Source organism: Gastrolobium bilobum, unplaced genomic scaffold (genome assembly GCF_033153095.1).
Source record: "Gastrolobium bilobum isolate Gb01-03AN ecotype WA unplaced genomic scaffold, APGP_CSIRO_Gbil_v1 utg7653, whole genome shotgun sequence".
NCBI classification, from domain to species: domain Eukaryota; kingdom Viridiplantae; phylum Streptophyta; class Magnoliopsida; order Fabales; family Fabaceae; genus Gastrolobium; species Gastrolobium bilobum.
The window spans coordinates 193552-208542 of record NW_026897564.1 but is presented as its reverse complement, the minus strand read 5'-3'; the positions used below and the strand labels follow the sequence as shown (position 1 = coordinate 208542).

Genomic DNA, 14991 nt, shown 5'->3' with positions numbered 1-14991 from the left:
AAAATACCATGTGTAGCCTATTTTTACGCCCAATTATAATTTTTTTTTTTAGAAAAAAAGTTAGTAGTGTGAATTCTCCGCAGATGGCCGCTTGTTTTCTTTTTAATAGAAGAGTTAGCACAAAAAGGGTTTTGGAGGCGGAAGAGGGAGAATGGCGGAAGAGGTGGGTGGAGAAACCAGAACGAGAAATGAACATAAAGAAGAAAAAGAAAAAGAAAAAGAAGAGAAGGGGATGAGTCCATGGGATCAACACTCAGGCGTGATCAAGCTCCCTCGCTTTGATTACAATGCTCCCTCTTCTCTTCTCCATCACTCCCATTCCGGCTTTCTCATCACTTGTACTATCAGTTACTTTTCTTTCTTCTTTCTTCAACCTCCTCAATCACTTTTTTTTTTTTTCTTTCAATCTTCTATTTCCACATCTTATGTATATGAAGACCTACCTTTTACTCTTAATATTATATTTTTTATATATTAATTATTGAGCTTGCACTTATACCTTATCGAGTGTTTGATTTTATACTATTTTGAATTTTTCTTACCAGAGCGGGAGAAAAGCGCTACTAAAGAAGCAATCTCTATACTTGATAAGGTGCCCTTCTTTCATTTTCAGCTATACCTTTTCTTCTTCGTTTTTCCCTTCATAGCCATAAGCTGATTATGTTATGAGACACATTCATCAGATCAGCTATGAACTTGATGTGTTATGACTCCAATGACCGAGTGCTGAAGCAGTTTTAAATATCACTATGATTGTGGAAGAAATTTTGTCACTTCTCATTATCTGTATGTGCTATAAATTATAAAATCTGTGTGTGTGTGTGTGTTGTTTTCCCTTTGTGATTTGGATGCTGCCAAGTTATATGCCAACAATAAATTATGGAAGCCTCTGTTACGGTAAAACAAAGACATCCTATGATTTAAATGACTTTATACAAGTGATTAGAGACCATGAAGTACATTAACTCGCATATACTCACTTGGGCCTATGTTTACTTTTTTCCCTCATATCATTGTAATTTTTCTTACAGTTCGTTGGGCCCTTTAATACGGGTGGTCATGACTGTTTGAAGAACCCTTTAGAGAATAGTACTTCAAAGAGGAGGAGGATATGCACAGAAGATATTGGTGAGGAATGTTTGGACATCGAGGAAACCAAGTCTGCTACTGCTAACTCTGGAGATGGTACTGTGATTATATACTTGTCTTTTTGCAGTTTTGGGAGATAGAATGTAGGATAGGGTTGTTTTGGGTTTATTGAACATTCATGGTCATGAACTCTGATGGCAGGTAAACTTTTAAGTCATGCTAAAGCAGAGACAGAAACAGATGGAGTAACTGGTCTTTCTTTGGTTAAGTTGAACAGGAGTGGGTTGCTTCTCTTTACCTTTCCCAATAACACATTGCCTGACACGGTTAATGTTGTGTCAAATATCATTCAAGCTTTGGAGTCTGGGAGTGTTAGTGTGCCAGTGTAAGTAACTCAGCTCATGCTTACGTTAGTAGTTAAAAATGTTTTGTTTGTTGTTTATTATGTCAATGATACCACCGGGTATAACCTTATTCGATGTTCCTCCCACCTTGCTACCCAAATAAAAGAAGGGGAAATTCTTCAAGGGGGTGTTTGGTAGAGGGTTTATTTTGAGATTCCCGGGAAAGTGAGGGTGGTAATCCTATTTATCCATGTTTGGTATAGAATTTCTGAAAAAATTTCTGGGATTTTGTTTTGTGAGCAAATTGTGATTGAAAATACCATCCAAGAATACCACCCTCTGGGTGGTATGCTTGGATTACCGGGAAAATGGAAAATGACACACAAAAAAGCTGACTAAAATAACCGTCTTGTAAACCTATTCCTGTATTGTACTGGGAATGATGATTACTCCACCATAAAGCACCTGGTTCACTCCTCTCAACGTAACTCTGTGACTGTGAAGAGGAAGAAGAAGAAGAAGAAGAAGAATGCTTCTCTTAGCCTCAGCTTCATCCTCTCCTCTTTCTTTCCCTTCACCTTCAAACCTTCATCTCTTCCTCCCTTCCTCTTTTCCTCGTCCTTCATTTCCCCTTCCCCTTCCTACTTCTACTTACCAAGCAACCGCACTTCGCCTCCATACCCCACCTAGGTAGCACGGACACACAAATATTTTGAAAATTTGCGTGTCGGACACGTGTCCGACACCGACACGCGTCCGACACGCGGTCAACATTTGGGGACACGCGGTCAACTCTCTGACACGTTCCGACACGTTTTTCCGACACGCAGTCAATTTTTTTCGACACGCGGTCAACGTTTGGACACACTTGGACACGCTCAGACACTTTTTTTTTAAATCTTAATTTTATTTTGTTAACTAAATATAAAAGAAATAATTTATAAATTGATTTTTTTCTATTATGAAATTTGACATGAAAAATTTACAAAGTATGAAAAATTATTTATATTTATATTTATGTTATGAAATTTAAATATTTGATTGGTTATATGACTTATTATGAACTCTTATATGTATTAAATATAAATTATATTATATATATTAAAAAATTTATTTAATATCAAAACGTGTCCCAACGTGGCCAAATATGACATTTTTTAAAATTAATGTGTCGTCGTGTCGTGTCGTGTCCCGTGTCCGTGTCTGTGCATCATTGTACCCCACCACCTTTTTCCTGCTCTTCTTCTTCTTCTTCTTCTTCTATTTTTGTGGAGCAATCTAGTTCATTTTCTCATGTTTTTCTCTAGCCAACCATACATGCCGTCTTTCACTGTCAATTTAGAATGGTGCATTCATAGTTCATTTAGTGTTCATTGCTGAAACACTTTTATTGGAATTGCTAATTGTTGGTTTTTAAAGTGATTATCGAGATGTACAATAGCTTGTTGTACTCTAGAGCAAATCGTGTTTGAACAAGATGGGTGAAGAAAACCCAGATCTCAAAATCTTTGTGTAGAAAACCTTATCCTGCTTGAAGAAAATAACGAAAGTAGGGTTATTTTTGTAAAATCACATCAGATTCCCAGTAATATTTTACAATTAACCAAACATAGACTTAGTAAATTTGACCCAATATTCCTGTTAAAATTTTGGCCTACTAAACAACTTTTTGGTCATATTCCCAGGAATCTCACTTTCCCACCACATTCCTAGGAATCATGATTCTCAGGCAAAAAAAATTTATCCTCTACCAAACGCCCTCCAAAAGTCAAGACCTGCCAAGACGTAGTCCAAGAGGGAACTGAGTAATGGGAAGTGGTCAATAAAGTCATACAACTGCTTAACCATTTAACAATTATGTGATCTAATCATCTAATTCTCCGATTGTGATTCCCCAGTTCCCTTTAGGTCCAACATTTTGGCTTGGCTTGACATTAAGTACAAGGAAAAATGAGAGGAAAAGTTGGTACTTTAAGCTTTAACTCAACCATCCTATACAACTTTCTTGCTTTTAGAATTTCTGGGTGAGTTTTAGTATGTGACATTCTTGAAACTTTGGCTTGTCAATTTAACTTTTTTTCCTACATTCTTTGATTGTGCTTCCTTTATTCATTTATACCATTTTCTACATGTTTGCTATTGATTTATGAAAAATACCTAGCTTGATATTTTATTTACGTGTCAAGTACTGTTGAAGCTTCTTTTGCTTGCTTAAGCACCTAGGTGAAGCAGGTTTGATAGAGGCCTATAATGCCTTACTGTGGCCTAGGTGGAATGCCTTTAACCTGTAGCTCTTAGGCAAGCCCCTAGGTTGAGGTGCCTTACTCTTGTGTTACTTGTTCCATGTCCAGTGTCACTGCTTTACTTATTTGTCCATGTCCTCTTATTATTTAAGTGCCTATTGGATTGTCAAGGTGTAGTTGCTGAGAAAGCTCTCTCTTTTTTTATTATTATTTGGGTCTTGCTTGCAGTGGCAGAGCTGGAAACCGTATTCAGAGGCGGCACGATTAGTATACACAATATTTAAAAATTTAGAATATACTATAATTTTTTGTTATTTGTGAATTATTCTAAATTCTTTCACTTTATTTTCTTACTTGTTGCATCCACTCTGATAAAAACTCTTTCTGTTTATTCAACATTCAAGTTCTAACAATCATTCTTGGGTACCTCACATCACAACTTAAGCTTTTAGAATGATAGATTTTGATTGATAAAAATATGTATCCACAAATTCTCCTGGTAAATTCTTTTCTTTCTATGGTATGTTTATTGAGTGAATATATGTAGGTTCGAAGATGTATACCAGAAAAGCCCTTCTCTGTTTGATTTCATCACCTTCTTTTTAGTGCTCATGGTATTCATATTTTCTGCTGCAGTTGGTGCCATCGCATTTTCCCTATCCAAGCTACCTGTGGTTTGAACGAAAAAGAACTACAAGATGTTGTATCAATGCTTGTTAAAAAATTCGTGGCTGCTAAACAGGACAAACTTGAACGACCTCTAAAGGTCCAATACAATATTACCTTTAAGTTTCAAATGAGTCATGCTTTTCATGAGTAAACAAACTTGTGTTGTATTTATCTGCCTGTTTCTTCTTAACATCCTTACTGGTTTCAACGTGTATGATGCCAAGTGAATTCAGCTGAGGTTTTGTTTTAATTATCAACCAGAACTTAAGCATTGTTTAAAACTTTCTCAACTTTGTAATTGAAAATTATTTTTTTGAAATGAAGATTTACAATTTTTTTAAATTTTTTTTCAAAAGTGGTTGAATTTACAAATATGAAATATAACTTACGGCATGATTTGTAACTGAAGTGATTTCTTAAACCAATTATCTAGTTCCAAATAACTTTCGGACAACAATTTATTTATAAATCAGTTGTTTATGTTAGAGATTTTCAGAGTTAAATTCCATTTAGGAAAATATCCTATGTTTGATGCTTGCTTGTATTCTTACATATAATTGACCTTGTAGTTTGCTGTTGGGTACAACCGAAGAGGAATTGAAGAGACAAAATTTGTAGAAGAAAATTTAAATGGTTCGAATGCATTTAATTTGCTGGACCGTAATAAATGCTTTGGCATAGTGGCTTCTGCAGTCAATCATGTTGTGGAAGATTCAGTAGTGGATCTCAGGTCTCCAGAGGTAAAGATGTTGTACTGCCTGAAAACAAATTATAGCTGTCGGTATTCACATTTATGCATACTCTGAGCATTGACACTGATACTGCAGCTCTCTGTTCTTGTTGAGTTGCTTCCCCTTTCTGGAGTACCTAATGGGTCGATGGTGGTTGCTGTCTCTGCCCTCCCCAGGAACCTTGTTAGTACAAAGCCTAAACTCTGTGTCAAGTCCATGACTTCCAATACTAAGGAAGGGTCTGTGGCTCAATGAGAAAGATTGGTGCTACTGTTTCACTTCAGCATGGTTTACTTTGCCAGGTTGCTTTTCCTGGAAATATCTGGTGGATTTCGTATGACCCTGGAAATGGAAATTGAAATGACCAAAGTGCAATCCCTACTAAACAAGATATTGTTCCAAGTAAAAGCTGTAGCCACTTCTGCTCTGATTCGCTCATTTATAATGTAGCTATCTTATTATTAAATGTAATTTGTGAAGTCAAGCAGAATGCGGTTTATATAAGTTGTTGAACTTTATCATGGGTTATGTTTATCTCATTTTACATGAGATAAACAACTCTCTTACACACACAAAAAGAAGTTGAATTTCATCACTCTTTTTTCTCTCTCCTCTTACCTGGGGTTCCACTTATACTTTTATTTCTATAACATAAAGTAATTTTCTTCTTACAACATAAGAAAAATATATCTCCTTTATTATTCATCCGTACATTTTTTTGTTTGAAGGGTATTACATAAATTTTAAGATATATTGCTGACACAAGAAATACTTGGGATTAATTTTAATTTACATGATATGCATGATGTATATTTCCAATTTAATGGTCTATTTTGTGAAATTATCATTCTGTCAATCAAGATAATTATTCATTGAAGACTTTCTTTGAAATGAGTTTATTTTAAAGTAAAAATGTATGATCATTGATTTAATTTAAAGTGCTGAGTCATTTTAATCTATTAAAATTTAGAAGTGGACACTTTTTTACTTGTTTATTTTTAGATAAAGTTGCTTTAGAAGAATTTTATACTTGTTATATAACTGATACAGTGTGTCTAAATGTTTATAAACTCAACTTTTTCTCTAGCAAATAATAGGTGGTTTTTTTATATAAGCCATTTCAACAAATAAATTTACCGTGGCAGTCGAGTCAGTTGAACTTTGACTGATTAATCTTCAGATAGTGAAGAGGGAGACGAGAAAGACATTTCATATATATGCTTCATGATAAGATGTAAAGACAATAATGTGGTAAATAATCTTGATGACCTTAACTCACCTTATGATAAAGTACATGTTAATATTTGATCAAATACTAGAATATTCACATCCAAAAATCTCGGTTTTTAAAGCAAAGTATGGCAATGTTCTAGTTCTACTTGAAAAAGGAAATTAGGTAGTTTAATAAATATTTTTATTCTGAAAATTTTGGGAATAAATCCACATTTAAAATTTCACCATGATCTAATTAAGTGAAATTTTTTTATTTATCTCTCTCTTCACATGTGTTAAACAGGTGAGATCCAATTATCATTAATGAAAAGAAAGATAGACACGGAAATTTCACATAATTAAATTATGTGAAATTTTAACATAAAAAAATACTCCAGAAATATTTACTGCAAGCTGCGCCAACCACAAAAGTTGGTTGTAGCTGGCATTTGTATCAATTCTTGTTTTGACGTGAGCTCTTCTTGTACGTACTTTCATAAAACAAAATGACAAATATCATTTACGGAATTAGACCAGCACTAAATGAAAAGAGAAACCTAACCTACCAAAACCAATGTATCATCAATCGATCTAGGGGGTAGCACTTCAAAGGCATCTCTAGCGGTTTATCAGTTTCCAAAACAAATAGCTTCTTCTTTTCATTTATAACGTTCTCCCAAAGCCTGCACTGCACTGCACTGCTCAATTTTGCTGCTGACAACCGTGGAACCAAATCAAGCAAACAATTAGTATAACGGTCTCCATGGCTCCCTTACTTAATTTTGGCCAATAAAATATCCCGAGAGACCACACTCTACATTAGAAGAAACTAGAAGGGACAGGTCACGTAAGTTTACCAGAAATTTTGTGATAGGTTGCTTCAAACCTATAGGGAGCATAAAATCATGCCTCAAGACAGTGATCTCCAAAGATGGTGTTGCTACTATCAGGTCGGCTTGTTGCAAAGCTTATGATCAGATAATTTAATTATCAATTTCTCATCCAACCACCATGAAAATCTCATGAATCATTTTATGCATTGGAAAAATAAAAATAAAAAATTACCCCAACCAATTCTATCAAAAGCTTAAATTATTAGATAAACGCGTCTTATATTATATTTCTAACCACGGTCAAAACTTTATATTATATCGCCAATATGCTCCTTCATAAATCATAAGTGTCTTTTGAGCTTGAACATAGACAATGCATGAGTTCATTTACCTTGTGCAGCAGTTAAGGATCAAACTCTAGAATATACTTGTTCTTAAATTTTTGTTCTTATTAAACTATTAGATGAAGGTTCTATATATAATATATCATGAATTATTACCTGTATATTATATCTCTAATAATTAGGATATGGAGTTAAGTCAAAAGCTGAGTTGGTTCTACACTAGACTCCACTTATGTAGTATACTAGTATTCATGCATGTCTGACGTTTAATTATTAGGTCCATCACAGGAAGTTAACTAACAAGATAATGGTAACTTGGTAAGAGTACATTGAAACGAATTTAACTTAATTTCGCATGTCTCCGTTCATCCTCAGAAATAAATGCGTTCGTTATAAGAAAAAATAAAAGAAAAACAGTGCTACTTTTCTTGAATAGTTTCTCAGATTCACGAGAGTATTGGTATTATGGGAGTACCGAACTCCTACATTCTTTTACTAAAACTGATTTTTTTTTTTTTTCATTTTAACTTATATTTTTTTTAAGTCCCAAAAACTTTCCCTTTTTAATATGGATGTAGTTTCTCATGAAATTACAGAAATTTATTTAATATTACAAAAAATACCGAAGTCGGTATTCCCTTTTACTAAAAGGGATTTTTTATTTATTTTAACCCATATTTTTTTATAAATTTTTTAAATCCCAAAATCATTTCCCTTTTAATAGGGATATACATAGGCAAAAAATTAATTAATAACAATTTAAATAAAAAATTATGAATTTATTGCTGTTTTGAAACTATTTAGGCGTGTATTGCAGTGTGTTACGCTATGATTGGGCGTGATCCACGAGGTACTCATACCTAAATTAGGCGTCACTCGTCTGGTGTTTAGACGTGGCACAAAAAGTTAAGAGTTCACAAAAAAAATTAATTGTCATTTAAATAAAAAATTACGAATTTATTGCTGTTTTGAAACTATTTACGCATGTACTGCAGTATGTCACGCCGATAGGCGTCTCTCACGAGACACTCACGCCTAATTTAAGTGTGACTCTTCCGGTGCTGACACGTGTCACAAAAAATTAACAATTTAACGTAAAACTTTGGAAGACCATAACTTTTGATTCTTGTATCCAATTCCGGTAAAAAAAAATTTGATTTCACATAACTTTTCGAGATCTACTAATGACACCTCATGTGGAATATTTTATCTCATAAACACAGTTCGAATTTGCAATAATGATACTGTAAGAGCATTTAAACCCAGAAGACTCCGAGTTATTTTCGAACCAACACCAAACGCAATTTTCTTTTTAAAAAGAGTAAATACATTTTTTCGTCCTCAATAAAAAACACAAGGTCAATTTTAATCCCTTAAAAAAAGTCAACTTGTGGTCCCTCAGAAATTCAAAAAAGACTCATGTAATTTTTTTGGCTTGAAAGTCCGAAGCAGGTATTTTTTTATTCCACATAACTTTTCGATATCTACGCACTGAAATTTTTTTAGAGAATTATTTCTTAATGCTGGGAAGTAAAAATTTAAATAACATCATTCACAAAGATGAAATATGCCAAAGGGGCATCCAATTGCGGGCTTTTCATGAGACTCATAGATTCTTCTAGTAGACTTTATGCTCTAAAACATGCTTTGATAAGAGGATTTGAGATGATATATATATATATATATATATATATATATATATATATATATATATATTGTCAAAATGCATTCTTCGGCATCTATAATAGTATAATTCACCTCAAACCCTTTTATCAAAGCATGTTTCACATCATAAGAACATATATTTTTAATGCAATATATCAAAAGTTTTGCATTTTTTAATGCAACTTAAATAACATTATATTCTCACGAATCTCTCTCACACTTTTATATCGTGGCACTTTCTTTTCTCACAATATTATATTTTTTTTCAAACACTGGTAGAATGTATATATTTTACTATGATATTAAATATTCTTTTTTATAGATGGACTAATCCACTTTGGTGCCATCATTAATTTCAGACCACAACTTACAAGATAAAGTCTCATTGTTGCAAATTCAAACTGTGTTTGTGAGATAAAAATATGCCAAATGAGATGTCATTGCGTAGATCTCAAAATTTTATGTGTAATCAAAAAAAGAATTACCTAATTTGGATACCCGAGTCAACAGTTATAGCCTTAAGAAGTTTTACGATTAAACTGTTAATTTTTTGTAAAACGTGTCAACACCAGACGAGTCAAGCCTAAATTAGGTGTGGGTGCGGGGGGCGCCTAACTTAGACGTGACTGATGATGTCCAATCCGGGCATAACACACTGCTATACACGCGTAAATAATTTCAAAAGTATTAAATTTGTAATTTTTTAATTCAATTACAATTAATTAAATTTTTTTGTCGATATACCTACATCTGGTGCACCAAACGTTTTCTCTAAATTCACGAACGTTAAAATGTATTTTGTTAAAAAGGCTTTGTTGATAGATAGCTGATCCCTTAAATATGTTAACAAGTGTTTGATTTCCGGTGATGTGTATGAAAAATATTTTATTAGTAGAGATAAAACCCACTTCAATAATCTTTACGCATTAAGGAGATTAGTTTTTAACTATCGGCCCCGAAAAAATCTTAATTATACTCATAAGAAAAAGATATCTCGTTAAAAAATAAATGACAAAACGGCATGCGTTTGTGAGCATTATCCAAAAAATAAATTAATTAATTAATTAATCCAACAATATTTAGAGTAAAATACCCAAAATCCTTCATCTTTTAATTTTCTTCTTGTTTTGCAACATAAATAAGTCATTAATTTAATTTATAATCAAACCTCTTTAAAATTTACATATTCATTTTACTCATAATTTAGATTTCTTAAATTTTTAAAGAAGTATTTACTAATTTTTTTTTCTAAAAAATTACTTTATTATTATGAAAATATATTAGTGAAAATCCCAACACTAACGCAACTTCATCAAGCATATTACCCAACCCATACCCCAATTTAGAAATTACATAAAAAAATTCATATTTAAACCAACGTGTTAAAATACGGAACAATGCCGTACTTAAAATTATAATCCAAACATATACTTCGATAAGCAAATTATAACAATTTTGTTACTGATCCAATAGATAGTGCCTTCCGCATACTAATCATCTCTTAAAAGATCTAGATAACACTGAAACTGGATTATAAATTAATTAAAATGCTGATTGAAAAGGTACCCAATAGAAACAAGTAACATCACCAAAATTGTAAACTAGATTATGCCTAAAGTAGATGATTTTACAATGAGCATCAAATCAATTGCCACATAAGGCTAAAGATAGGTCTAAATTAATTCTATCTTTGACAGCGGAAGAACTAAAGCAGTCTTTGTAATTGTTAAACCCAAGGCAAGATGAGATTGCCTCACTGATCTCACTGGCCGAAGAAGCATTACTTCTCTGAGGGGAAGGATTCGGCAATGTGAGTGACAATGACAACTCACACCCTCCTACATGTTCAACTTCTGCACGTGCCGACTCAGCGTTCCCAACCACATTAATTATCTGCGAAGTGGTTCTACCATTTAATTTAGTAACCTGTCAAGGGGTGGAAACACCCATAAGAAATGGTAACGTGTATGTATCCGCAAAAAATTATCATTCAAGAAAGAATCATTTAGAACTAGAGTGATCCAACATATGGTGACTATTCCTAATAAATATACTCGATGGCAAAAATAATGAAAAGCAAGTAAGCCTAATTGGCTTTTTTAACACACGCTGATTTCTACCAGATAGACAGATAGACAAACATGAGAGGATGTAACAAAATTAAATCAACATTTTTTCAATAACAAAGGAATTTACCAAACTCATTTGGCACATGTGGTAAAGAGCCTGACCCCTTCATCCGATCTTTGAAAATGAAAAAAAAAAAAATTTGAGAGAGCCACTCTTTGAAGGATCCAACAATGCTTGATGGAAGATTTATTTTCGAGTTAACGGAGAAGGATACCTTTGAGATTACTCAAAAAAAAAAAAAAAAAAACAAACAAACAAACCGAAACCGAAACCTCACAATTTAATAGAGGGTGTACTTTTTCATTTTGGTTTTGTGGTGCGGGAAGGACTAGAGGTAAATCCATTACTAAAAGGCCCTGTAACTACAAAAGATGTATTGACCGTATAAATGCAATAAAGGATATAAATTTCCATTTTAGAAGTCAAAATTTCAATAAATTTGGCAGGACCACTGAATGTTAAAAACTGAGAAATAAAAGGGTACAAAATAGAAACCATGATGACCATTTCGACCACAATGCAGCGCATGATAAATTTTGGACAATCACAAGTTCCCACTATAATACTTAAGTCGTACACGGGGACCAAAACAATCTAACCACTTCACAAGGCGATTAAATGTTACAAAAAATAGTATATTCAAGTTCACAACTTCACATTTTCTCAATTTAGCGAAGTCCATTTTGAATACAAGAATCGTTTTCAAAAAACCCAACTTTTGAGAGAATAAAATGGAAAAAATACTCGGAATAATATTTTAACAACTGTAGAACCAAGGAGTCCCACAGCCATTACATTCCAGAAAAAGAGAGAAAGAAATAATTTCAAGGCATAACAAGTACTACCAAAAGGGTTTCTAGTCTGAACCTGTCAATAAGTTAGCAGTGTAAGGATTTTTATTTAAAAGAAAGAAAGAAAGAACAGGTAGGTGAGAAACCAACGGTTTCCCATTTAACACACGGGACCTGATCCCAAAAGCCGTAGATATTTGACAGGAAAAACTTAAGATCTTACTGAACAAAAGTGGAGTGTTTAGAACTTATAGATTGTGTATCTCGCATGGCAGTGAAATAAAACTCATATCCAACCTTACACTCCACCCCAGCACAAAAAAAAGCTAATAGGATAAAGTACCAGAAGAGAGAGAGAAGAAAGATTGTTTTAGCATCGTATGGGGCACCTGGAGGAAATCAGATTCTTGCTTTTGACATTTGAATGAACTAAGGTTGCAAAAATCAGGTAGCAGATGGAATGGTGTGGAATGGGGTTGTGTCTGCCGTCTTGAACCACCACAAACCTCCTTTATTCCCTTCTGCTCCTCTTCAGCCATATAATCATAAAAGCAGTACGGATTTGGAACTCTTTGGCTGCATTGCAGGCTCTCACTCGTCCTCTCGATTCTTGCTCTGAGGAGAATCCATACGAAAAGGAATTTCAAAAGAAGCAAAAAAGTTAAAGTTGGTTCAGAAAAGTAAAAGATCAAGCAATTAACAACCCTTTTTTTGTTATACATCACTGTTTTCAACGTTTGAAAAGTCTGAAATTATTTCAAGGGAAAAAATAAAGCTTATCTAACCTTTTAGGGGAGAAATCACTGTAGCCCAATAAGGAATCAGATTCTCTTCGAGTGAGTTTTGAACAAGAGTATTGAACACCAACATCATTCACTTCATCAACACACCCATCATCGTGTTCCTCAAAAGATTGGTTTCTATGTTGGGAGGATGTCCTTCCTGAAAAAACATTTACCAACACAATGAGGAAAAAAAATTACTTGGTGAGAGCAATTAAAATTATTAGATAGGTACAACGCATTAACAGCGTTTTGATTTGAACACAACTCAATGACGAACTTCGTTGTAGATTTAGAAAACATAAAAGTTGTGAATTTCATAAAAAATACTAATAGAAGAAGATTCAAAAGGACATTAGCTTCTTATTCTTCCTGCACTATTATGGCATCAACTAAAAGCAGAAAAGACTAATAAATGAACAATGCTGTCTCAGATTTTCCAAATTTATGCATAAATGCGAGCTCATAGACTTTGTTTTCAAACGTCAAATAAATACCAAGAGAAGAAACAAAGATAGACTGAGTCAGTCTTCAATGCACAAAGCATCTAAAATTTCCACGTACGACATGGATGACAGATAAATATGACTTCTCCACAAAGAGAAATGAGAAGGAAGGAGCGAGCGAGCGAGCATTGAATAGCCATGATCATCATCAAGGACAAAAAGAACTCCTTATTTACGTGCTTTGCAAAAAAGAAGGTCATAAGAGAAGGCTCAGTACCTTGTCTTCCCAAGTCACCTCTCATGCTTCTGTACATCTGGTTTGAATAAAGAGAGAAACCCAATAAACAACATAGAATAAGAAACTTGAGCATCATGAATTTTAAGCCTAGCTAGCAAAACACATTATATACAGAGGAAGAGAGAAAAGGAATATAATAGCAACCTGAAGATGGCTCTTGACGTGTGAAATTGTGAGCCCTTTGACATCCATCAACTGAAGAACAAGCTTAGGGGTAGCCTCTGCAAATGAAAACAGGAAAATCTGTATGAGAAGTTCATGATCCAGAAATCAACACCAGTAAGAAACCAAAAAGTAAGAAAAATATTGTAAGAAAATGAGCCAGCTGGGTGGACTTACTGTGATGACCTCCAAGATTCTCAATGGCATGAACAAAGCAACGGTGCAGGTCAGGGGTCCATCTTAAACGAGGAACCTTCGATCTTATATATTGCCTCACCGCTCCTTCTCTTCCACAGCTATTCATTTTCTCTCTTTAACAAATACCCAAACACTGTCTAGAGTCAAAAAGATCTTCACTTTCCAACCTCTTCGTCCTCCCAAAATTAATCCCCTTAAAAACTATAGTTTCTTTCCAACCTCTTCTCTCTTATATATGCAGTAGAGAAAAGCAGAAACCTTTATGCTCCCTAGCTACGCAAACAGAAAGCAGCAGGTGGGAGCAAAAGAGAGAGTGAGAGAGGGAAGGAATATTATCACGAGAGAAAATGAAAAGACGAAGAAGATATGGGTTGGGTTGGGTTGGGTACTGGGTAGGGTAGGGAGGCTCTGCAAATTCCTTAGGACTTTGGAATCACTGATAATACCTGATGGTGGTTGCTGTACCTTATAAGAGTTGCCAATATATGAAGAATGGAATAAACAAAATTAAAGAAGGAGGAGGAAGTAACACAAAAATTAAATTGAAATCACAAAAAGCAGAAAACAAAAACACTTTTTCTCAGATAAAAATCACGAGGAGGCTTCTGATCTTGTTTGCACTGACCTTCCACGAAATGATTACACCTATGCCAATATAATGCGTACTGTCACGGTGTTACAATTACTCAACTGCCTCGGTTTGACCTTTGTTTCTCTCTCTCTCTCTCACTCTCTTTTTCTCTCTCTCTCTACAAAGACTTATTCATTAGGGTATGACTACTGCTACATACGCCAACGTCGTCATGATCACTATGTATGACCCCATGAAATTACTTTTCTGATTTTCTTTTAATATAATATATTATTAATAATGTGAATAATGTGTGAATATGATATCATTCTTGCAAAAGGTCGTTCTTTTTCGATGACTGATTTACCCTTAATATAATGTTGAAAGACGTTGCTACCCTTTCCGTAAGTTACACATTGTTTCCCGCTCTAATCAAACTTAGGTTACCTGTGCGTCAAGCTATATCCTCTTTGTGGTTCCATT

General features: G+C 34.0%; 2 protein-coding genes across 2 annotated transcripts; one reads left to right on the top strand and one right to left on the bottom strand.

Annotated features, from left to right (window-relative positions):
* The first annotated feature begins 131 nt into the window (after window positions 1–131).
* On the top strand, window positions 132–5693 carry LOC133308149 (uncharacterized). The gene is made up of 7 exons (XM_061508752.1): window positions 132–347; window positions 546–592; window positions 1032–1185; window positions 1291–1474; window positions 4313–4442; window positions 4915–5085; window positions 5173–5693. The coding sequence occupies exons 1-7, from the start codon at window positions 152–154 to the stop codon at window positions 5329–5331; spliced, it is 1041 nt and encodes a 346-aa protein (XP_061364736.1). The 5' UTR covers window positions 132–151; the 3' UTR covers window positions 5332–5693.
* Window positions 5694–10652: 4959 nt separating this feature from the next.
* Window positions 10653–14584, bottom strand: LOC133308161 (putative Myb family transcription factor At1g14600). Its single transcript, XM_061508765.1, has 6 exons — window positions 13917–14584; window positions 13722–13798; window positions 13557–13593; window positions 12837–12993; window positions 12441–12666; window positions 10653–11056 (listed from the first exon to the last, which is right to left on the bottom strand). Exons 1-6 carry the CDS (start codon window positions 14041–14043, stop codon window positions 10775–10777), a joined length of 906 nt encoding a protein of 301 aa, XP_061364749.1. The 5' UTR covers window positions 14044–14584; the 3' UTR covers window positions 10653–10774.
* Between the last annotated feature and the right edge of the window lie 407 nt (window positions 14585–14991).

Bases quoted from the DNA above. Each gene is read 5' to 3' on its own strand.
- LOC133308161 (XM_061508765.1), bottom strand. From the start codon at position 14,043: ATGAATAGCTGTGGAAGAGAAGGAGCGGTGAGGCAATATATAAGATCG. The intron at 12,994-13,556 runs GTACTGAGCCTT...ATGTTTTTTCAG, and splicing joins AGGTGACTTGGGAAGACAAG to GAAGGACATCCTCCCAACAT. The intron at 11,057-12,440 runs GTGCCCCATACG...ACCCCTTGACAG, and splicing joins AAGAATCTGATTTCCTCCAG to GTTACTAAATTAAATGGTAG.
- LOC133308149 (XM_061508752.1), top strand. From the start codon at position 152: ATGGCGGAAGAGGTGGGTGGAGAAACCAGAACGAGAAATGAACATAAA. The intron at 1,186-1,290 runs GTACTGTGATTA...CTCTGATGGCAG, and splicing joins TACTGCTAACTCTGGAGATG to GTAAACTTTTAAGTCATGCT. The intron at 4,443-4,914 runs GTCCAATACAAT...TTGACCTTGTAG, and splicing joins AACTTGAACGACCTCTAAAG to TTTGCTGTTGGGTACAACCG.